Source organism: Martes martes, assembly GCF_963455335.1.
Source record: "Martes martes genome assembly, chromosome: 1".
Lineage (NCBI taxonomy): Eukaryota > Metazoa > Chordata > Mammalia > Carnivora > Mustelidae > Martes > Martes martes.
The window spans coordinates 6035381-6060365 of record NC_137888.1 but is presented as its reverse complement, the minus strand read 5'-3'; the positions used below and the strand labels follow the sequence as shown (position 1 = coordinate 6060365).

The following is a 24985-nucleotide window of genomic DNA, read 5'->3' as shown; positions in this document are numbered from 1 at the left end:
AGAAAGATCACAAGTAGGCAGAGAGGCAGGCAGAGACGGGGTGGGGAATCAGGCTCCCTGCCAAGCAGAGAGCCCGATGCGGGGCTCGATCCCAGGACCCTGAGATCATGACCTGAGCCGAAGGCAGAGGCTTAACCCACTGAGCCACCCAGGTGCCCCAAGAGACCTCAGAGCATTTTAAACTGTTGGGCAGGATAACGTATCAGGCATCAACCTTGGTATTCAATCTACTTTATTACTTCCCTAATGAAAAGCAGCAGGGCACAGACAATGCAAGGACAACCCCTTTGGGGCCCGTCTTTCAACTCCTCCCTCCCCCAGCCCGTATGACAGGGTGGCCCTGCATTCTGCCTGAGAAAGCAATCACAAGTGGACAGAGGTTTGAGAGAGAAAATAGAGCTGTTTAAGAGTAAAGACGAGTTGCAAGGGAAATCGACTGCCTACTGCAGACCTTATAGAATTAATCAGCTAGAAGGCTTGAAGTTAAGATGTTAAGATAACAACATTAAATTTATTATACTCTTTTAGTTAGTAATTGACTTTAAAAAAGGTAAAGAAAACTGGTTCCTAGATGACAACTGAGTCGTGAGCTGTGGTAATGAGTTAATTTAGAACAGTTTGAGAGATCTTGCGTGGGAGTGAAAAACCAGAGATTTTTTTCATCCGGCTCCAGTGAAATGGTCAGAATTTCACAGGTGAACTGAATGTGTGCATACCGTATGGATGGACACTTCGAAAACTGCCTTCAGTATATTAAAAATGAGATTGTTTCAAGATGTAACTATGGATCAAAAAAGGTAGTAACTTCTAAATACTACTCCTGTAGGCCAGGCTGGCTGCTGCAGTCCAGGCTAACTGTAACTGGTTGTCTTGTTTCACTTAGGTCAGTCAGAATCCCATTAAAGGTTTTCATAAATGACAAAACTTACCTTAAAAACTAAAGCATGACCAGAAAATATGCTCAAACACTGGTAATTAAATTCAACGAAACGGTCAGTTGGTAGGACAAATAGATACATATTCTACAGTTACTTACATGCTGCCAGAGACAGAGCCTGCAGATTTGTAAGACCCCAATGTTGTAACTGTCCCCCACCCAAACTCCCTACATCAGATCCATACAAGCAATCCTTAAGGAGACACCAAGTAAAAGTCTTGATATTTTCCCACCAAATTCACAGTGTATTAAGGAACTAGCTTGGCAGATTATTAGTGACTAGTAAAAACCTCCCAACTTTGAGAATTCCCACGTACTGTTTGGCAACATCTATAATTTAAGAAAACAGCTACAAAAACCTCAATTAAAAAGTGAGAAAAGACAACACAGCCCTCACCATTAAGGTCTTTACACTTTAATCCTCTCCATTCATTCACAACTTTTGAGCTACCAAGTGGTATTAGCACTTACTAATCTAGTTGGACTAGATTTTACCACAATGTTCCATTTTCTCCCTAGCGTTGACAATTTTACTTGGTTTGGTCTTTGTTCCCAAATACTAGAATCAGAGACAGTCTTTAAACAGTGACGTTGCAAATTTCTTAAGGTTTCTGCTTTATTCCACCCTGTTATCCACAGCAGGAGTTTAGAGATGGACTTACATAATAACGGAGAGTTCTCCCGAAGGGAGGGGGACTACATCACACCAGAAAATAACTCAACTACAATTTCCATACAACGTAAGACACTGAAGTGTTTGTGGACTACTCCAAGATGCCGAATCAAGGAAATATGCTGACTTAACATGGATGAAAAGGACGGAGCTGGTATTTCAGCTATAAAGGGCAAGGCAAACAGACCTGTTCTAGCCGTTTAGAAGTTACTCAAAAAAACCAACGCAATTGAGTAGAAAGGAAAAACCAAAAATACTGTAAGCACTGTGAACAACGTTCTTGCATTCCAGTGATACACAAACCTCATTTTTTCAGGTGGCACAATCAAATTCAATGTGCACTGATGAGAGATTGAAGTCCTTTCAATGTAGTTTTTAAAACGATACAATGAAATTAACAAATTGTGTTCTGATTATTCTAAAGAAAAAAAGGCTAGAAGGGCAGGGAATGTAGTATGAACCCAAGGCAGTTCTAAGAACTCTTATCTAAGACGTCAGCAACCAACGGAATGTGAAGATTTAGTGACAAGTCTTATTCTTATTTTTGGACGATAATACCTTCAAGATGGCATTTTTATTGGCTTCATACCTTCTCGTTTGCAATTCTAGGTTTTGAAGTGCCTTTTCCCCAAACGTAAGTTCTTTCTCCCCATTTTCGTGTACTATTTAAAAGAAACTTTTGTGTTGTAACTAGAAGCTGTGAGTAAATGCTTTATCATTCTTTCCAAATAATTACTAAATTGAGAACGAATGTAATCAGAGATCTTCCCCTAAAATAAAAAAGGGAGAATGACCACCCTAAGAATTATCTGAAAATGGGATACACTTTCCCTTTTATTCAGAATACACATTGTTGGTATACCTTTTAAAGTAAGTCTGATTTTTAAAAAAAATGTTTTTAAACCTCACCTATTTCTTAAATGTTTGACATCTTTTTTCTTAATAGTCTTTCAAAGGAACCAAAACTCAAATCTAAATACCTCAGCCCTTTTTTTCAACCATAAATGAATAAAATCATAGGACCCTGGACATACACAACCACAGCAGTTTTTGTTGTTGTTCATATACACCATTAAGTGACTTCAAGTGCAATGAAAAACTACAGCACTTACTTCTGGATCAGTTCACATTCAGTCTGCAAGCTTTTGTCTTTTTTCATAAGTAAATACAAACTGATCCCAAACACATTAAAGTACATCCGTGCATTAAATCCCTGCGCATTTCGCATAAAAAGAAGTAGAAAAAAAGTCAAACATGTTCTAGTGCTCAATGTAAACATTTTGAACTATTAATTATTTATTAATTTTCCTTAAAGTACTTAGGAGTGTGTGTCACATATTCAAAGTTAACCTTAGGAATAGCACCATGACCAAAAAAACCCATAAAAGTGATTCTCACTATAATCCCTTAATTTTACTTCAGAACTTGCGAAGCTACCACTGTCAACCACATCTTCAAAGTCATGAGGCCAAATTCTTGTGTGTGTGTGTGTTTTTTTTTCCAGGTGAAACCAAAATACTGCTTTTTATACACAAAGGTCTAACAGTTTTGGACAAAAAGAAAAATTAGTAATTGGTTGACCAATCTATGACCAGTTAATTCAGTCCAAAAGATAAGAATAGTTCTACTGATGAAGCCTAATGATCAAAGTCTCATTCTACCAAAAGAATTTATGTATTTATGAACATATTCTATATTTGTATTTATGGATTTTTTTGGTACCTTTTTGCAGATGATGGTAAACATGGAGTTATAACCCTGAGAATAGATATAAAACAGAGAAGCTTTAGAAGAGTTTAAATAAATTAATGGATAGGACATCTATCACCATTGCTTAAAACTAGGGAAGTAAAGAACATTCCATTAATGTTTTCAGGTCAAGAGTCAAGGCCAATTCTCCTGAATCACTCTCTCTACCATATACTCAACATGAACTCTAAGTAGAAGAGCTTCATAGTTTTGAAGTAATCACAGCTCTCTCAACAACAAAGGATGGGTAGGTCTATCCCATCTATCGCAATTGGTAATGTCCAAAAATATCCTTCCCCTGACATCAAAGTACCTTCTACCATGTCGAATGGAACAGATAACTGAAAAGTAACAACACTTAAGAACATTCTCTAACACTGACACCAGAGTCTGATGCTTTTCCATACCTGCCACCTTTAGGATACACAGGAGAAAAAGGTTAATTTTGTCTGGAACCAAACACAGGGCCAATAAATAACAAAGGTGGGAGTACTGTAACATACTCCTTCGCTACAAAATATGTAAACCATTTGAATCAAGTCCATCTTCAGGCACAAACAAGCTAGGAATGGCCACCTACACTGTATGGAGTAGCACAACCTATCAAGCAAAAATATTTGGCTCGAAAATAAGTGTACTTATTTGATGTATTTGATGATGTGATAGAAGTTTCACTTTAAATGTTTTTTCAAAATTATTTTCCCACAACACATGACAGTTTCTTAGATTTAAACTAGAGGTCACTAGTAAAGATACACTTAGTTGCCCCCGCAAAGAACGCCTGGGATTGCACATGGCAGCAGTAAGCTAAAACAAAGAGACAGAGAATGACGTTTAACTATGTTCCTATATAGATGAGATTTGCGATTGCACTCTTAACAAAACAACTCTACAATCTCAGTGGAAAGGAGGGGAAACTACATATAATTTAAATACTCTCTTGGCCCTGTACACTCTATTAAAGAACACACTTTTCCTAAATCTAAGGCACACAAACTCCTCTATTTCACAGAGTAAGACTATGGAAGACCAAGATTTTGGTTAAATCTCTTACACAGAAACCAGGAGATCTTGAAAAGACAAATTATATAGCATTCTGTTAGTGCACAATTGAAAAGAAAATGCTAGGACTATGGTCTGGGCCTTAGAGGTTTAAAATATACAATCAAAACATTTTAAAAAATAATTTACCAGCACTTTATAAATTCAAGTTTATAAAATAAAAGTGATGACGTTTTCCTTAAAAATAAAGAAAAAGAGAGAAAAGACCCAACAGCATTTGGAAAGAAACCATTTCAACGAAAATGACCAAATCTGGTATAACGCATTCTGCTCAAGTAGCCAGGGAAGGGGGGGGGGGGAGTGGTAGGTACCTCGCCTACTAATCATGGTTACACCTCCCATGATTATAATGTCAGTATGCACATAATATGTATGAAGAATCTGTAAACATAGGCCACGTGAAACTGTTTGACTACAACAGGACAGGGGTTAGAAACTACCACCTCTTGACACGTTCAGAAAGTAACTGCGTGACACTTGCTACCATGAAAGTAATGCTTATCGGTTTTGATAACCAGGATGTCTAGTGTTGAACAGATTTCAAATTCTTGCTATCTGTAGTTAAATACTGTCAAAGTAGATCTGCCCCCAAAATGAAGCATATTTTGGCACCTGTGCTGAGCGCTGCTACAAAGGCAAGCAAGTGCAAATAAAGATAACAGTCATGATTTAGTCACATTCATAACTTTTCATAGAAAAATATAAATATATTCCCTGAATTGTAGGACAAAAAATAATTTCAACAGCCAACTTTCACCACAAATTCCAGTCCATTTCCTCTTTCAATGAACTGGCTTTCTGTCAAGGTCATAAGGTGCAATCATCAAAATCCAACACATTCTCTAAGCTTCTGTCATCATCCCCATCATGGTATCTCACGGTCCTTCTGCCCTGATTTCTCGTTTTGATTTTGGAACGTCGAAGACCTCTTTTCGATTTTGCATAGTCCAAGTCCTCCCAGTCGTTATCGTCCACACTCAGCCTAGGCCGTTTGCTCTGTCTCTGCCGCCTCGCGCCTCTAGATGCGGCGGCTGCACAAGCTTTACCTTTTCTCACCGCTTTTGCTTTTCCTCTCGTTTTCCTCTTTTTGGTTTTCGCGTCATCGGCACAGTCCACGTCGGATTCAGTCACAGACGCCAACTCGGAGTCGGATCTGGGGCCGGCGGCGGCCCCCAGCTCGGACGCGCCCCCGGGCCCGGACGCCGGCCGGCTCTCGGGCTCGGGCCGCAGCCTCTTCCTCTTGGCGTCGGCCTCGGCCGCTCCCTGCGACGCCCGCAGCGCTTTGGTCGTGCTGAACGGCGCCTTCCCGTAGGTCCGGAGCCTGCGGCCGTTCCACCTGCGCAGCCCGTAGTTGAGGTCGTCCTCAAAGGCGTTCTCGGCGCTCGCCTTCTGCAGCGCGGCGGACTCCGGAGAGCATTCTGCACCCCCCTCGGCCCCGGGAAGACGGCTCTGCGACGGCGCCTCTGAAGACCCAACCGAGCAATTCTCGGCGTTCGGAGGCGCGCCGTCTGCTCCGCGACTCCCGGCGAGCCTGCTCCTGCGGTCGGGGCTCGGCACCCCTTCGGAGCCCGAGTCTCCGCGGGAAGACGCACGGGCGCTTCCGGCGCGGCCCTCCGAGTCGGCAGCGGGCGGCCGCCCGTCGCCGGCGCGCTGCTCGTGCGGCACTTCGGGGCCCGCGTCGCCCTCAGACTCGCTCGCCGTCTTCCCCGCGCGGGCGCGAGCGGGGAGGAGGGGCTTCTTCCGTCCATTTCTGCTTCGGGGGCCCACGCCGTCGAAACGGACGTCCTCCGCGTCACTCCCGCGCTTGGTCTTACTGGCGGCGGCGGTCGCGCGTCTTCGCCGAGTCCTGAGGAGAGCCGTTTTGGCTTTTGAGGACTTCTTAGCCGCCTTCGAATTGCTGTCTGAGTCACTGGAACAGACTCTTTTCCTGGAAACTCTCCTGCTTTGTCCGTGGTCCTGTGATGTAGAATCTAAAAATTAAAAATTAAGAGCATCCTTTTAATCCGTCAGGGGAAGTGTGGAGGCATTAAACGCCATCATTCTAAGCGACTGGAGTCTGGCCTTCTCCGCGCGCGGCAGGAGGGCGGCAGCGAGCGGTCGGGCTCCCGCGCCTCTGCGGCCGCAGCACCGGTCACAGGCGCCACGCGCGGCCGGCGCGGACGCCCCCGGCCTTGCGACACACCGACACAACACACAGCTCACAGACATTTTATTTACATGAATACACACTTCTCTTCACCGGGGCCCTAACGTATGCAAACTCATCACCGACCCTCAGCCTCCCTGAAACTTTTTTCACTTCACAACAGGGAAGTTACACCAACGCCCCGAGTCTTGGCTTTGGCCGCCTCCTGCTCTTCGGGGCTTTCCGTCAGCCGCCACCTGCCAAGAATACACCCTTACATCAGCAGGCGGTTTCCACCCCTCTGTGCTCCAGAGTTCTTAGGAGGCGAGCGGACAATAATGACAGCCCGGCTCAGAAAAAACACGAAGACCCAACGCGCTGATACGCGTCAGGCACGGAGAACAACTTGCCAGCGGGGGGCACAGGCCAGCGCGGGGCGCTCTGCCGGGGGCTGCCGTCGGTCTTACTGACGCATCCCTCCCAAGCAAACAGGCCGACCCTTTTCTTTCCTTTTCTTAAACTACCACCACGGCTTATAAACGTGCTTGCCTCTGCCTTCCTGAAACCCACAGCCAATACAAGACGTGAAATCTTACCAGAAACAGCTGTTAAGGTCAAGACTGCCTGTTACCTGAATAAAACTAAACGTGTCTGGCAACCAGTCACGCATGCACACAGAACATCCGGGAAGCACCGAACACACTGAGAACGCATGCGATGGACAGAAAACCACTGGTGGAGAGGAGTTTCATGGGGAAAAACAAAAAAACAAAGCTCTAAGGAGAGAAGAACAGTGAGAACACGCCAGTAAGCCAAGATTATATGTTTTGAATTACCTTTCATAAAATTGTTTGGTTTTTCTTTTGTATTGTCATCATCTGAATCCAAATCAGTCTCAGATACGTGATCTGAGAAACACTGGGACCCGGCAGCGGGTTCACACTTCGAACCCCCTCCAACCAGGTTCGTTTCCATTCTGTGGTAGCTGCCACCTTCTCGATCTTGCTCTTCAGATTCGGAGTCCTCCGAATCACTGAAGATCTTTGCTTTTTTAAGGAAAGTAAGATTCTTGCGACCTGTGTTGTATTTCCTACCGGCATACTTTCTTGGTTCAGAATCTGCTTCCTCCTCTTCCTCTGAGACACTCTCTGCCTTAAGTTTCTGCCCAGATGTGGATGGACCAGCAGTTCTGTTATGTACATTATCGGAATCATGACTTTCAGAGTCTTCGTCAGAAGACTCTATTTTAAGAAATTTAGTTTTAGAAGTTGCTGGAGCATGCGACTTATACCCATTGGCATGCCAATTTTTGCGGGCTACTCGCAAATCACTTTCTGACTCTGAATCCCCATTTTCAGACTCATTCACAGTATTCTGGGCAGCATGAGAACTGGACAGTGGTAATTGCTGATTTCGGTCTTTTAGTTCCTCTTCTTCAATTTCGGACTTTAAGCTCTGATCATCTTCAGAATTATGTAATAATTTTTTTCTAGCCACAGCAGAAGCATTACGGTGAGGCAGCTTACGGCCAGAACAGACACTTTCAGAGCTAGAGTTCTCCTCTACGTCACTCATGAGCTTTATCTTATTAGCAGCCACAGCAGCACACTTTCGTAGCACTTTTCGGTTATTTCCAGCCCTGGCTTTAAGACTTTCACGGGTCTCCACTGAATTGTTATCAGAGTCACTTAAATAGACTCTCTTTCGAGTGGCTTTCCTGCCACATCCATTCTCTAAAGAAACTGGACCTAGAAATAAAGTAGCAATAAGATTAGGAAAGCCTTCCTTATTTCAACATTTTTAAAATAAATTTATTATTTTAGAACTGATGTTCCCTACCTTTTAATGCCAAAACAGATTTCCCTTCTATATCTATAAAGCCCTAAGGATGGGGGCGCCTGGGTGTCTCAAGTTAACCGTCTGACTCTTGATTTCAGCCCAGGTCATGATCTCAGGGTTGAGAGATCCAGCCCTGCCTTGTGCTGGCTGTGGAGCCTGCTTTGGATTCTCTCCCTCTCACCCCTGATCATGCATCCTCCACTCCCAAAAAAACCAAATCAAAACCAAAACCAAAACAAAAAAACAGCCCTAAGGATGAAACAGAAGAGAGCCCAGAATAAACCCACACCTACACGGTCAATTAATTTACAAGAGAAGAGGCAAGAATAGACAACGAAGAAAGGACTGTCTCTTGAACAAACAGTGCTGGGGAAACCCAACAGCCAACAGGCAAAAAAATGAAATGAGATTACTATCTTATACATACACAAAAATTAACATAAAAATGGATTAAAGACTTGAATGTAAGATCTGAAACCATAAATTCTCCTAAAAGAAAACACAGAGGGATCTAAGCTCCTTAACACTGATCTTGCCCATGATTTCTTTTTTTGGATCTGACACCAAAACTAAAGGCAACAAAACCAAAAATAAACAAGTGGGACTACATCAAACTAAAAGCTTCTGCACAGCAAAAGAAATCATCAACAAAATAAAAAGGCAACCTACTGATACGTGCAAATCATGTATGCGATAAGGAGTTAACTGTTCAAAATGTATTTAAAGACCTCATACAGTTCATCAGCAAAAAATAATCTGATTAAAAAATGCAGGGGACCTGAGTAGACATTTTTCAAAATATGGCTCACAAATAATGGCCAAAAGAATGTGAAAAGATATTCAACACCACCAATAAGGGAAATCCAAATCAAAACCACAGTGAGATGTCATCTCACACCTGTCAGAACAGCTAAAATTACACATGAACAACAGATGTTGGCAAGAATGCAGAGAAAGGGGAACCCTCATGCGCTGCTGCTGGGAATGCTAGCTGGGGCAGGCACTGTAGCAAGCAGTACAGAGGGTCCTCAGAAGGTTAAAACTGTAACTACCCTATGATCCTGCAACTGCACTACTAGGTATTTATCTAAAGAAAACAAACCACTAACTTAAAAAGGTATCTGCACCCCAATCTCACTGCAGCATTACTTACAAAAGCCAAGATATGGAAACAACCAAGGCACCCATTGGCAGATGAATGGAAAAGATAATGTGGTGTATCTATACAATGGAGTTTTATTCGGTCATTAAAAAATGGAATATTGCCATTTGTGACAACATGGATAGGCCTTGAAGGTATTATGCTAAGCAAAGTAAGTCGACAGAGAAAGACAAATACTGTATAATTTCACTTGTATGTGGAACCTAACACACAAAATAACCAAAACAAACTAAAAACCAAGCTCACTGATCAGAGAGCAGATTTGGTGGGGGAGGAGTGGTGAAGGAGATCAAAGATACGAACTTCCAGTTATAAGACATAGGGATCAATGTACAGCATGATGACCACAGTTAGTACTCCTGCATATTTGAAAGCTGCTAAGAAATAAAGAAAAACTTTAACTATGTATAATAACTGACTGTAACTGTACTTATTGTGATCATTCTGCAGTATATACAAATACCAAATCATTATGTTGTACCCCTGAAATATAATGTTATATGTGTCAATTGTATCACAATTTTTTAAAAAATCTAAAATGGGTGGGACGCCTGGGTGGCTCAGCAGGTTTAAGCATGTGCCTTCAGCTCAGGTCATGATCTCAGGGTCTTGGGATCGAGTCCCTCATCAGGCTTATTGCTCGACAAGGAGCCTGCTTCTCCCCTTGCTTGTGCTCGCTCTCTTCCTTTCTCTCTCTGGCAAATAAATAAAATCTTTAAAAAAAAAAAAAATCTAAAAAAGACCTTTAACCATATGTGTAGATACATTAAAACAATAAACCATTCTATGCTTAGCTTAGGGATTCCCTTGATAAACACTCCTCTGAAGTACCAACCACTGAGTGTCTTACCACTTTTCCTCTGAGCAGCTCTGGTTCTGGTCACCCTGAGACTACTGCTTCTGGCCAGCCCACTACGCAAGGAAGCTTCACGCGGTCTTGAACTTTCTTTGCTTTCCTCTGAACTATTTGAAGCTGAAGATGAAGAGGTACCTAAGGAATCTTCCATTTCACTTTCTAAGAAAAATAAAGCATCATCAGTTCGTCACACATATTCTCTCTTTACACACACACGCAGCTGTTTCATAACAACAAGCTAAAAGCAGATTCTCAAAATACTTAGAAGAGATTATGTTTTTAAAAACTGTTTCAAAGAACAGGTCATAAAATTCTGGCATTAAAAAGTATGTCATCAGCATTCCAAATTCAGTTTTTTCTCTTATTTCTGAAAGGACCATATTGATACTGGATTGGATTCAGAAAATACAGTTTACGTATTTCATAAACTTCCATTTAGAAATGTAATTAATCCCCCAATCCACTTCTGTCCTGAGACCGGTATTTCTTTCAGGAAAGACAACTGCTGGGTAGTCCCACGTCAGTGGACACACTTTCAGGCCTCGAGCTAGTAAACCCTGTTAACAGCACGGTGGTACCACACGTGCTTTCAGCTCAAGAGCCATTTCCACATGTTCCACTGGAAAGGGGGAGGAAAGGACAGAAAAAAGAAGATAAATGACTTGAACAGTACATGTCACTTCTCCCTAATGACCTCACTGAATGAGCGCACGCTCCAGTGCGAACACGGCACAGAGAAGCTTCCCGCTCTTTCGTCTACTCCATCCTTACAAACATATCATAGAGTGAAAGTTTCATCAAAGTGAGTGGGAGCATGTTGCTAAAAGATAAAATTTTGTTCCACAAATACAACCCCAACTCCGTGTTTAAGTGGCTGCGTTAGGACACTAGTCACCAAGTTGTGTTTCTGACTCTGAAACTGCTCCGCCATTTGCCATTTTGACTGTCCCTATTCTATTCCGGTCCACTTCCCAGCACACTGACTCAGTTTCTAGATTCTTCCCTTTCCCTGCAAATTACTACCAAAGTGACTGATCTCCCTGAAACAGAATTCATCATGTGATTCCCTTACTCATCAAGGGACCCAAATAAGTAATCCAAACTCTTCTGCAAGGCTTGCCACTCTAATATGTGGCTGCATTTTACCTCTTTGGACCTATTATTTTAAGTCATAGTAATAAGTCACCAAAATCACTCAGAGCAACAGGGAAGTATACACCCACCACAGCCTCATTCCCACAATGCTAAAAAAGGGTTAGGATTAGCTTTAATTATACTACCAAAGAGCCAAGAACCATAAACAGCTTAGGATTTACTAGGCTCACATGATGATGATAATGATGTCTTTTTTTAAAAAAGAAAAACAAAAGTACCATATTTCGTATACAAAGTGTGATATTTATATCCCATTATTTAAAATAGAGAAGATTCAAGTTTGCGTAGAATGCAGCTACACCATTTGCAAAGACCAGCACTTATCAAACTTATAGTAACTGCTGCAATTTTGTTACTTTTGACTCTTTTGAATACAATTTCCTCAACTGTGAGGCCAGTCTTATTTATTCCTTCCTCTGAAGGCACAGTAACTGGCAGTGCTACACACAGGAGTGATGGACAGTTAAATAACAATGCTCCCATCTCACCAGATAACGTGGAGCCATCATGCAGAGTGACAGGCCTACTTCTCCTTCTTTCTGACGATCCTGTTGAATCTGAGGAGTCACCAGACGTCACCCCTGAAGAGACACTAGCACTTGTCCTGTGGCTCGCAGAGTAAGCAGCCCTACTGGAGGTAGACTGGGTAGGAGAACCTACCAATTCAGGAATTACTTTTGTCTGAGACTTCAACCGCTTCTGCTTGATATTTCTGATCAAAGACAGGAACAAAGAAAACAAAATTTAATTAAACCAAGAATGCCTGAGTAAAAGTATACTATTACTTAATCTGAGAATAATTTTATGATTGAAACCCTGAAATATTCATTGTTAACATCTTATTCTGACATGGATTACTACTAATATTCTTACTCTAAATTGCACATAATTTTATTCCAAACTGGAGTAATGAACAAATGATCCAAACAGCAGAGTTACAAACAGAGAATCAGACTGAATGCCAAAGTTCTTTGGACTAAAAGCCAATGTTCATGTAATACAGGCATTCATTCATAATATAAAACTGAGTATCATTAAGACATAATTTTCTCTCGTCTGTCTATATGTTCCTAAACTACAGTATAAGATTAAGAAGAGAAAGCAACAAAACCTAAACAGTAAGAACAGAGGCAAGAAAAAAGATCGGAACAAGATAGTTTTTTCTAAGACCAATCCATTCAGTTCTAAGTACCAACCAGTTCACTGTGCTGCATACCTGAGCCATGGATTATGAAGAAAAAGTAGAAACTTAGGACAAGACAGTCTTTGATTTTTAAAATTACAGATCCGGGTTCAATATTCATGTTGAATATTCCGATTTTTGTTTAAAACAAGATAGAGGCGCTTTTAAGAATATCTAATCTGAGCTTAAAGATAACCAAAAGGTTCTTTTCTTTTTTTAAGGATTTTATTTATTTGACAGACAGACATGACAAGCAGGCAGAGAGAGAGAAGCAGGCTACCTGCTGAGCAGAGAGCCCAATGCAGGGCTTGATCCCACGACCCCGAGATCATGACCTGAGCCGAAAGCAGAGGCTTAACCCACTGAGCTACCCAGGCGCCCCAACCACAAGGTTCTTTAAAGCAGCAGCTGTCTTGGGCTGCCTGGGTGGCTCAGTGCGTTAAAGTCTCTGCCTTCAGCTCAGGTCATGATCCCGGGGTCCTGGGATTGAGCCCCCCTTCAGGCTCTCTGCTCAGCAGGGAGCCTGCTTCCTCCTCTCTCTGCCTACTTGTGATCTCTGTCTGTCAAATAAATAAATAAATAAATAAATCTTAAAAAAAAAAAAAGGCAGCAGCTGTTTTGTCATCATCAGGAAATTTCAAGCTTCTTATGTCAAAATATTAACTTCCATTACTATCAACTGAGGGACAGACTGATAAATATAAAAAGAAATAATTACATGCTCATACTCATCATACACTTCATTTTAAAAGAGAAAACAAAGTGGTAAATACCTCCAGAGTAAGACTGCTTCCTTTTCATCCTTTTCATAGTTCAAAAAGAAAGTCTGTTTTATTTTTTTAAATTAAACTCCTGCGATAACCGAGAAACCCAAACTGAGGTTCATTTTATAAAATAAATGACCCATACTCTCCAAAAATGTCAATTAAGAAGACAAAGGATGAAAATAAAATTACTGATTAAGACTAAAGAGGGGCACCTGGCTGGCTCAGTCAGTGGAGCCTTTAACTTTTGATCTCAGGGTTGTGAATCTGAACCCCTCACTGCATGCAGAGACTTACTTTAAAAAAAAAAAAAAAAAACAACTTGAAAATAGGATCACGTGAGGATTAAATGAGTTAATATTTTTTTAAACAACAGACTAAAGAAACATATATATCCATATATATGCAATACAAGATCCTCCTTTGGGTCTAGATTGGAAAAAAAAATTTGCCGTAAGGACATTATTGGGTCAACGGTAGAGATGCAATAAGGTATGGTTAGAACCTTGTTTTATTTATTTATTTATTTACTTACTTACTTTCTTATTTATTAGCAAAGGTGCACTAAGTATTTAGGAGTAAAGGAATAGGATGTCAGAAATATTTTTTTGAACAATTTAGAAAAAAAACCCATTACAAAATGATAAAGCAAATGTGACATACTATGAAAAACTGGTGAGTCCAGCCAAGGGGTATAAAGGAGTTCTTTCAATTATTCTTCAGCTTTTCTGTAATTCCGAAATTATTTCAAAATTAAAAGTTGGGGCGTGGGGTGGGTGGGAGGCAGGGAGGACTCACATAGTCCACTTCGTAATGTACATCCCTGAATGTCAGGCTGCAAAGCACCTCAACGGGACAAACTCAACTCACTGAAGGAGCACGTGTTTACCTGTTTCAAAGCATCTGTCAGTCTAAACAAGGGGGCAGGGATGCAAGGAAGACTCTGGCAAACCCTCTCACCCAAAAAGCAAAGATAAAATTGGCAAATCATCCAAAAAAGTCATTTCACAACTCTGGAAAGTAATCACAGGCACTTAACAAATTAAAAAGCGTTTATTCAAGAAAACCTTCTGAATCTAAGAAAAAAACTGACTGGAGTTTTGGGCATATTAACTTTCAGCTATTCCCAGTCACGCACACCCCAATTCTGTGGCACAGTCTTGAGGACCAGGATGAAGAGGCAAAGGGAGCTGGCCTGATTTGAGAGTTTCACCAAACAGCGCATGCTCTGCCTGAGGGCACCAAACTCACTGCCAGCAATCCAGCCAGGCCAACCACACAGCTGCCTAAGCTGGGACACCAGTTAGAGCCAACAGAAGTTCAGCCAAAAAGCTAAAGGAGATCTAGGGAATGAGACAGTCACAGGAGCCTTTGAAAAGCTCCAGGGTCTTCCCGGGGATGTGAAGGTTCTACATACACTCAAAGTTCTACACATACTCAAGGAGAGCCCAGTTATCTAGTTGTCCTTGGCAGACCTTGAGACTCATGCCTGGAAAAAATATAAGCAGATGGTGAAGTCAGCCCCACTCCACCCAAAGACCATCTTCAGAAAAGGGTGAAAGGCTTAAAGTGTGTGAACACACATTTTTGACCACTGAGCTATGCTAAGTCAGGGAAGACATCCAGGAAGACAGCCCCCCCCCTCACCAATTTCTTTTTTAATTTTTAAAAAGCAGATTTCAGGGGTGCCTGGGTGGCTCAGTGAGTTAAGCATCTGCTTTTGGCTCAGCTCATGATCCTAGGGTCCTGGGATGGAGTCCTGCATCAGGCTCCTTGCTCAGCAGGGAGCCTGCTTCTCCCTTTGCCTGCCATTCCCCCTGCTTGTGCTCACTTGCCCTCATTCTTTCTGGCAAATAAATAAAATCTTTAAAAATAATAATAAGCGGATTTCAGTGGCTTAAGACTAGGAAAGACAGACTACAGAATTGGTTTAGGCAACTCACTAAACAAAACCAGCAACAAGCACCATCAGTGAGGGAGAAGGATCAGAATCCAGAGTTTCTACAATACATTAACAAACAGCAACAAGAAAACCTGAAGAGATGGTATTTCCAGAATGGCAACATTATTTTATTAAGTATGTACTGTGTCCAACAAAACAGTACAAGGCCTATCAAGAGTCAAGGAAGTTTGCCCACATAGAGGTAAAAAAGCAGGTAACAGAAACAGTCTCTGAAAGGACCCAGATGTTGAACTAAAGATATTTAAATCAACTATTACAAACACATTTGAAAAACCAAATGAAATAATGTTTACAGAATAAAAGCAAGATGACAAGAATATCGATGAAGACATAAAAATTACAAAAAACCAAACAGATTCTGGAGTTTAAAAGCACAATAAACTAACACAGATACTCAGAAGACAGGCTCAGCCGCATATGTGAGCTGGTACAGGAATCGGAGACCTTGATAGGTGCGTGTTATCCCACCTGAAGAACAGGAAGAGAAGGAAAAATAAAGAGAACCTCAGAGGCCTGTGGGACACCATCCGTCATATCCACATATGTACAGCAGGAGTCCCCAAATGAGAGGGAAAAGGCAGGAAATATTTGAGTAATGGCTTAGAAACCACCAGATTTGATGAAAAACATTCCTCTAGAAAGCTGGAAAAATTCCTACAAACACCAGAGAAGGGTGCAAAATGAAGACAGAATTTTGAAAGCAGCAAGAGAAAACCTATTCTGTATGTACGAGGGAGGGAACGTCAGTAACGTGATTAGAGCTGACTTCTCCTGGGAAACAACAGAGGTCAGTGGGGGTGGCGGGGAACAAGCACTGTCAACTAGGAATTCTATATCCAGCAAAACTAGTCTCAAACAAAAACCGGTCAGAATGAACTGCTAGCACACCCACCTTAGAAAGACACACTAAAGGACATCAGACTGAAAAGAAAAGGACACCAGAGGGTACTCACTCCACGCAAAAAAAATAAAAACTACTGGGAAAGGTAATCACATAGGTAAATATAATTAACAGTATCAATGATTTTTTTTTCTTTTCTTAAGCAATTTTAAAGAAAACTAGATAAGCCATAACATATAAGGATGTAATTTGACAATAACAGCACAAAAAAAGGAGGGAGGGAGCTAAACTAGAACACCCTTCTTAAGAGAACGGTATGAATCTGAAGGAGACAGTTCTGAACTGAGATGCAGAGTGCCGGCCCTGAACTCGCAGGAAGACATCCGCCATTCCCTCAGTGCATATTCCAAAGACGCCTGGATACACACTAAACACTGAATTACTCCATTTTCACACTGCAACACTTTCAAAGAATCTGGAAATCTGGTATTAATGTAAGCTACACGGTCAAAGACGACAGAACATAGTATTAAATTCCTGACAGAGAAAAAATAATTTATTATAATAAAAATAAATAATAAAAATAATAAAATAAATAATAAAAAATAAAATAAAAATAAAAATAAAATAAATATAGTAAAATATAAATTTTTTTATTTCTTTACAACTAATCCTCGGAAAAAAATAGGGTGCATAAAGTTTCATTGATATTTCCCTTATACAATCAAATGCTCAAGGATCACACAAAGTAATCACTTAACTCTGCATTAAAAGAAAAAGGTTCTTATGTAATAAATAATACTTTAATCCTAAGATTTTTAAAATCTGCAGTTTTCATTAAATGCTTTAAAATTAACCTACTTACAAATTCTATAGTAGCTGTATACATGCAGTGCTTTCAAGTCATAAAAAACAAATCTTTCTGACTATACTCCTAACCATTTTAGCATAATAAAATTAAAGAAGCATCACAACCACAAATTTCTCTAATTACACACAAAGCCTGCAATAACCAATTCACCTGATACTTTTGTTAGCCTGATTGACACGGTTACAATTTTGCCGTCTCTTGAACCTCTGGCTTCTTCGAAGTTTTTCATTGAACTTTTGACCAATTTTAAAATCAGAGGAGATTTTCTTCATTTTTTCTTCAAATAAGGCAGACAATCTCAAGGTCATACTGTAAATCTGCAAGGATATGAAAGTAAAACTAGAACTACAACATACCTTTCAAAATACTTTCATGAAAAAAATGTGTAACACATAGGCTACTTGCAATCTGTTCTATCACTGTTCTAGAAAACATGTGTTTCTTTACCCACTGCCCCCCTTCCTTCAGAGACACAACAAGAAACAGGCACCATCAAACATACACCTCTCAGACAAAAAGAAAGACATTTTAAATCAGGCAATTCTCTGTAATCTAGGACTGCCGTCTACATGTCAGTGGTTCTCATTTGGCTCTTCCCATTTTCCCATTTACACGTACAAATCCAAAAAAAAAAGTCCCCTTCTCCCAAAGTTAGATGTGAAGTCGGTGGGTTTTAGGATTGCTATTTAGACAGCAAAAGAGCAGTGTCTCCGGGACACCTGCGTGGCTCAGTGGGTTAAGCGCTGCCTTCGACTCGGGTCATGATCCCAGAGTCCTGGGATCGAGTCCCACATCGGGCTCCTTGCTCAGCAGGGAGCCTGCCCCTCTGCATGCTTGTGTGCTCTCTCTCTCTCTCCCTCTCTGACAAATAAATAGATAAATAAAATCTTAAAAAAAAAAAAAAAAAAAGGCAGTGTCTCCTTGGGATGAGGAAATAAAGGCACTTTCACCCTCATCTCCAACTTGCAAGGTGACTGCCTTTGATGCCACCTAGATCTAAACATAAATTACAGCCGAAGGCTATCTTTCTCCGGGTGAAGAAAACACACCCTAGAACTTTAATGTGAAAGACTGTATTCTAACAGTTTTTACATTTAAACAGTATCAAATCTTTCATAGAATTTTGCAGTGTGATGTTAAGTGCTACTATAAATAACTCTGGTACAACTATGTGTTTACAGGAAGTACTCTCAACTCAACTCATTCACAATCATTCTTGGAAAATAAGCAAAAAAGTCTAATGTTCAAAAGCTGTGTATCAGTAACTCGGATGCACTTGGCAGAAAGGTGGAGAGGCTAACATTATAGAATCTTTAAAAAAAAAAGTGTGTGGGTACATCAATTTCCTATACGCTTTTAAACATATATGAACACATATGCTTTTAAACATACATTTAAAATATATTTATATTTAAACATATATATTTAAAATATATTTGAATATATATGTACATATACATATGCCTATACATATGCATAATATATGTGAAATTCAAAATCCCACTTCATGTTTGAAACTATTATTTCCAGTATTTTGTATAACTTGAATTTATTCTTTTCCTTCAAATCTGAATTCTAGTGTTAAGTCCAGTTTCAACAAGTGATTTTTTTTTTCTTAATTGTATTAAGTTCAAAACCCGATTGTCTTAAGAATCATTACTTTCCTCTTACCTGTCTTCTCATTAGGTTTTATGTAAACCTGTGATACATTTGCACTGAACACAAATATTTATCAAAAATGGATACTAAAATTATTAGCTCCCCAAAATGAAAAGAGGGCATGTATGAAAAAAACCACAGTTACCATCATACACAATGGTGAAAGACGGAAAATCATTCCCCAAAATGAGCAATGAGACAACACTGCGGGCTTTCACCACTGCACTTTAAATTCTAGTCAGAATAATTAGATAAAAAGAGAAAATAAAGATCATTCGGATTGTAAAGCTAGAACTGAAACTATCGCTCTTTGCAGATGACATGATCCATATTCATGGCAACATTCCTTCTAATAGCCAAAAAGCAGAAACTGCCCAGCAGGAAGTGAACAGATAAACAAAATGTCATATACCCATACGGTGGGGTTTTTAATATTTATTCAGGCATAAAAAGGAAAATTCTCATATGGGATACAACACAGATGAACTTCAGATGTCCTGCTGAATGAAAGAAACCTGACACAAAAAACAAATGCTGTGTGACTCCACATACATGAAACATCTAGAATAGGTAGATGCATTGCGACAAAAGACAGGAGACATTACTACCAAGCGCTGAGAGAGGGAGAGAGTGCGGAGTTTGCAGGGTACTGCTTGGCGATTAGGGCTTCTGTTTGCGTTGACCAAAGAGTTTTGGAAATAGTAGTGATGGTTAAGCAACACTGAATATAATGCCAATGAACTGTACCCTTAAAAGTGGTTAAAACAATAAAGTTAGTTACATATGTATAACCACAACTTTGAAATTCTGGTAACATAATACAAAAAAATGCAATAAATTGTACACTTTAAATGGGTGAGATGTATGATGTATCTTCAAATATAGATTTTTAATTAAAGGGGGAAAGAAGGGACGCCTGGGTGGCTCAGTTGGTTGAGCGACTGCCTTCACCTCAGGTCATGATCCTGGAGTCCCGGAATTGAGTCCCACATCGGGCTCCCAGCTCCACAGGGAGTCCACTTCTCTCTCTGACCTTCTCCTCACTCATGTTCTCTCTGTCTGTCTCTCAAATAAATAAATAAAATCTTTTAAAAATAAATAAATAAATAAATAAAAGGGGGAAAGAAGCATGAATGAGATTTATTTTTTCTCTGGAAAGAAAGTGTCTCACTAATGATGAATACGGACAGTAACACAAGCTTGGGAAAAAGTCAGACTTGACATTAAAGTGATGTTTAAAAACCAATGTTAAATCAATGTTAAATTTGCACACTGAATGCAAGGAAAGAGTTCTCTGATTAAGAATTAATAAAACAGGAGAGTCTGATGATAATTAATGAAGAAGAGAAAGTGAATTTAAGGCAAAATGGTTAATTAGCAGTGATAATCGCTGATCATAGATAAGATGCTACAATATTAATAAGCAAGTGCTTTAGTTTAAGATCTTCTCAAATCATTGTTTTTTTTAATTACCCAACATACACTGGCTACAAGGGTTTGTGGTATTTGTGAAAATTTGCTGAGAGTATATGTACCCTCCCTTTTGTACATCTATTATGCTTCAACAAATTTTGAAAAGTTACCCAATGTGTATCCAATGTATCCAATGTGTAACATTTTAATAATACTTCAGGGACGTCCTCTCTATTAGCATTCTAATAAATAAATACAGACTAAGAGAGCTCATGTGCCTCCTCTCTGCATCCAAAATACCGGTGTGGCGTCAGTAGTCCCACCCCCACTTCAGATCGTTCTTCACTCGCTTGTAATATTCTCCCAGCCTCTCTCAGTAAATTTCTAATCCACTTTTCAAGATTCCTCCATGTATGAAACACAGGTTTTTCTCGTTCTAGGTACCAATCTCACTGGCAGCCTCACTCCCCCCAGTTCCTATTTGCTTATACGACTTCAGGTAAACACGAATTGCTGAAGGTACCAACACAGACATTCAGGCAGCAGCAGAGCGCTATTCTTACCAGTGGTTGTCTCTCTTCCCACGTATCTGCAACATTCCAACATTGATTTACCAGCAAGTGGAAAATGACCATCAACATAGATTACGCATTTTTTTCTCTGACGACCACTTTTAAAATTACCTTTGATCTTTTGTTTGGTGTATACGCTTTTGCATTGCTAAATATCAACCGGATGTCTTTGCAAAATTCCAAAGGGCTGTCATAATTTCCTGCTTCTAAAGTTTCCCTTACTGTTCCAAAATCCATTGGAGTATCTATAATATCTCGGTAGTCCTAGGTTTTAAAAACAATAATTAGTTCAAAGATTCGATATCTACTTGTAGAAATCCAAGTGCAACAGATCTCTAAAATATTCAAAAGGTCAGAAGGACACCTTAAGAATCATCATCATAACTTTAAAGAAACTCAGATAGTAAGACAAAATAAGGAATATACCAAAATGATATACTTGGTAGAATGTGGAATGATTTTTTTTCCTTCTTTACACTCTCATGTAATTTCCAAGCTTCCTACAGTAAATTTGTTTACTTTTTTTTAAAAGGTCATTTCCCACTCCCGTATTGGAGAAATGAATATAGATGCTTTTATCCAAGTTACAGTTTTCCTGGGGCTGGCCCCATGTAGGATCTTCCCATTATGATGTAGCAGTGATTAGCTAGGTCTCAGCCCAAGTTACAAGGGTGTCTACAGAGTCGAGAAAAACTATGTAATACAACTCTTCCATTCAGTGGTAAGAGACAAAGTTAACACGAAGCTAAGACATCTTACTCATTAAAGTTTACTTTAAATACCTTCACCCCAATCTCTATACAAAACAAGAAAAGGCCCAAACATTCAACATTGACAACTTACTGGATATTCAACCAAATCAACAGGTTGTCTAAATGGTTCAGAATCTTCACACTGAAAAATTAAGTTCACTAGTTCCTTACACTGTTTCTTCCAGTTACTTTCAACATAGTTGGTCGCTTTGATGCTCCTTTTTTTCCAATCACGGACCTAAAAACACATTTATAGTATTAGAAGTGTTTTCAGTCTTGGAAATGTAACAGTGTGGTATGACATAGTATGGTGGTAAAAATGCAAGTGAGCTGTCTCTGTACTGTAATAACGTGGCTACTCTTTTTTTTTTCCTTTTCTTTTTTTGAAGATTTTATTTATTTGTTTGACAGAGAGATCACAAGTAGGCAGAAAAGCAGGCAGAGAGAAAGGGGGGAAAGCAGGCTCCCTGCTGAGCAGAGAGCCTGATACAGGGCTCAATCCCAGGACCTTATGATCATGACCTGAGCTGAAGGCAGAGGCTTAACCCACTGAGCCACCCAGGCGCCCCACATTGTGGCTACTCTAATTTTCTACCTACGTGGAAGAAACCCACTTTTCTGTAAAAACCCAAGAACATCCATCACTCTGAAAATATTGTTCATCCCACCACTTATCTCCCAAGTATAGAGAATATTTTCACAGAATATGAAGCATCACCTGGAATAACCTGGTAGGCTAAATAATGGCCCCAAAGATGCCCATACCCTAATCCAAGAACTCACGACTGTCACTTTACATATCAGACTTGACTAATGGCATGGATCTTGACATGGGAAGACTGTCCTGGATTATCAGGATGGACCCAATGTAATCACAAAGGTCCTTTTTTTTTTTTTTTTAAAGATTTTATTTATTTATTTGACAGACAGAGATCACAAGTAGGCAGAGAGGCAGGCAGAGAGAGAGGAGAAAGCAGGCTCTCCACGGAGCAGAGAGCCCGATGCGGGGCTCGATCCCAGGACCCTGGGACCATGACCCGAGCCGAAGGCAGAGGCTTTAACCCACTGAGCCACCCAGGCGCCCCCACAATGGTCCTTTTAAGAGTGAGGCAGATGAGGGGTGCCTGGGTGGTTCAGTCAGTTAAGCATCTGACTCTTAGTTTCGGCTCAGGTCATGATCTCAGGGTCATGAGACTCAGCCCTGTGCTGGACTCTGCACACAGCGCAGAGTTTGCTTGGGATTCTCCCTCTCTGGCCCCTCCCACTCAGGCTCTAAAATAAATAAATAAATCTTTTTTTTTTTTTTTTTTTTAAAAAGGGGAGGCAGAAGAGTCAGAAGCCAGAGACTTCAAGCTGCTGGCATAAAGATAAAAGAGGTGATAAGAAGCTCTAGAAGGTGGGAAAATGCAAGGAAAGGGATTCTAACCCTAGTGCTTCCAGAAAGGAACACAGCAATGACACGCTGATTTTAGCTCACTGAGACCCATGTCCAACTGCTGATCTACATAAGTACAAGACCATTTTTCTTTTCTTCTCTTTTTTTTATTTTATTTATTTAATGGAGAGAGAGAGCACAAGCAGGGGGAGCGGCAGGCAGAGGGAGAGAGAGAGAAACAGGCTCCCCACTGAGCAGGGAGCTCAATGTGGGGCTCAATCCCAGGGTACCAGGATCATGAACTGAGCCAAAGGCAGATGCTTAACTGAACCACTCAGGTGCCCCAACACTATTTTGTTTTTAATTGTTTAAGCCACTAGATTTGTAATTTGCTATAGCAGTCATAGCAAGCAAATACTAAAGAGATACTAAACACTTAGGAGTCTGTTTAAAAATGAAATTATATGAAAATGACAATAATTCGAGTTTAACTTTTTCAATGTTATTCGGGGCAAGCATATTAGGTAAATTACTATAATAAAAAGCTTAGATTTAAGCAGCATGCATCTGGGTAACACTTAAAATGTTAAGCATTTTTTTGAGAGAGAGAGCATGTGCATGCTCGCAGGGTCGGGGTAGGATGCGGCGATAGAGAAAGGATCTTAAAAGCAGGTGCCACGGCTCAGCACAGAGCCCTACTCAGGGCTCAATCTCATGACCCTGAGATCATGACCTGGTACTAAATCAAGAGTCAGATGCTTAACCAACCACACCACCCAAACACCCCCTTAGACTGATTTTAAAACACAGAATAAGTAAACAAAAGTCAAACAGACAGATTAACTTACTCTCCTTCCAGAAGATGTTTTAGGAAGATCACTATCATCCTAGGAATAAAAATCAGAGCAGCTTAAGTGTTAATATTCTCATCTGAAATAGAATAATCTAAAAGCATATACCTTGTTTACAAAAATCTCAAAAGGCAGACCATATCAGATGACCTTTGTGGCACCCAGACTCCAACCAACCAACCATTCTTAATAATCCCTTACATCCCCTAAGAACATGCAATAATTCCAAAAGAGCTATAAAAAGTTGCTCTGTGCATGACCTAAATAGAACTTGCATAAGCAACTTTAAATGTTTTACTTCTATCCATAAAACCCTAGAAACCATCTCCTACATTTCCTGAATTTCCTACTCTACACATTTTCTTACTCTCTAAATCAGTATCTGTATACCCATTTTTATTCCAAGATAAATCAGCATGAAAATCAGTGAATTACAATAAGGGCTTGTGTAGAATTTGACATTTCACTGACATGGGTGGTGTTTTTAAAGAATATCCTTCCTACAATTTCTGCAACTTCCTGCCCGACTCTGTATAGACTGAAATATTTAACACCACTGACATCTGCCTTAAACTTCAATACCATCTTGAGTGAAGAACCTGTGGGTACTGTGAGCACAGGAAAGTTCATGAATTTTTACTTAGAATTAAATCCAACTCTCAGATATTGGTTTCAGCAAAAGTAGAGAACATACTCCATAGCTATGTTATTCATATAGATATACTTTGCTTATGTGGTATCAATTACTGGTTAAAACTAAAAATTACCTCACTGAACCATCTAGATAATTAAGAAATATATTTTTACCAAAATAGTTTTCATAGTTCACTGGAATATAATGAGAATTGATATTTTCTACTTCACTCAATATTTTTAAGTTACCATTTGAAATTAACAAAAATCATTATAAAATTGACAAACTTCATACCAAATCCTCAGCATTTTGCTCATCATTTTCAGAAGTGTTAGAAAGTTCTGAGATATTTGTACAGTCTTGATTCCTAAAAAACAATTTTTCATGTTTTTAAGAGTATGCAGATATAGTTATCACTGTTGTCAAAAATTCAAACTGTAGGTTAAGATATAAATAGTTCCCCAAGTATGCATGCCTAATTTCAACCAGAGGAATATCAGGGCTTTTTAATCTATCCTCTGTGGGAAAAACATACCATCTTAGAATATT

The 24985-nt window shown here is 40.0% G+C and overlaps 1 protein-coding gene across 2 annotated transcripts in view; it reads right to left on the bottom strand.

The window, feature by feature from the left end:
• The window catches only part of BRWD1 (bromodomain and WD repeat domain containing 1), a 118342-nt gene that overhangs the window by 6888 nt on the left and 86469 nt on the right, over window positions 1–24985 (bottom strand). The window contains exons 33-41 of one of the 2 annotated variants that reach the window (XM_080804295.1): window positions 24731–24803; window positions 23800–23838; window positions 21668–21814; window positions 20936–21088; window positions 17331–17497; window positions 12047–12270; window positions 10398–10562; window positions 7383–8294; window positions 5468–6391 (exon numbers count right to left, since the gene is read on the bottom strand). In XM_080804295.1, the coding sequence (XP_080660421.1) occupies window positions 5468–6391; window positions 7383–8294; window positions 10398–10562; window positions 12047–12270; window positions 17331–17497; window positions 20936–21088; window positions 21668–21814; window positions 23800–23838; window positions 24731–24803 (2804 nt within the window). Of the gene's footprint in view, window positions 1–2883; window positions 6392–7382; window positions 8295–10397; window positions 10563–12046; window positions 12271–17330; window positions 17498–20935; window positions 21089–21667; window positions 21815–23799; window positions 23839–24730; window positions 24804–24985 lie in introns of those variants that run through there. The other variant, XM_080804294.1, reaches the window with a different exon arrangement.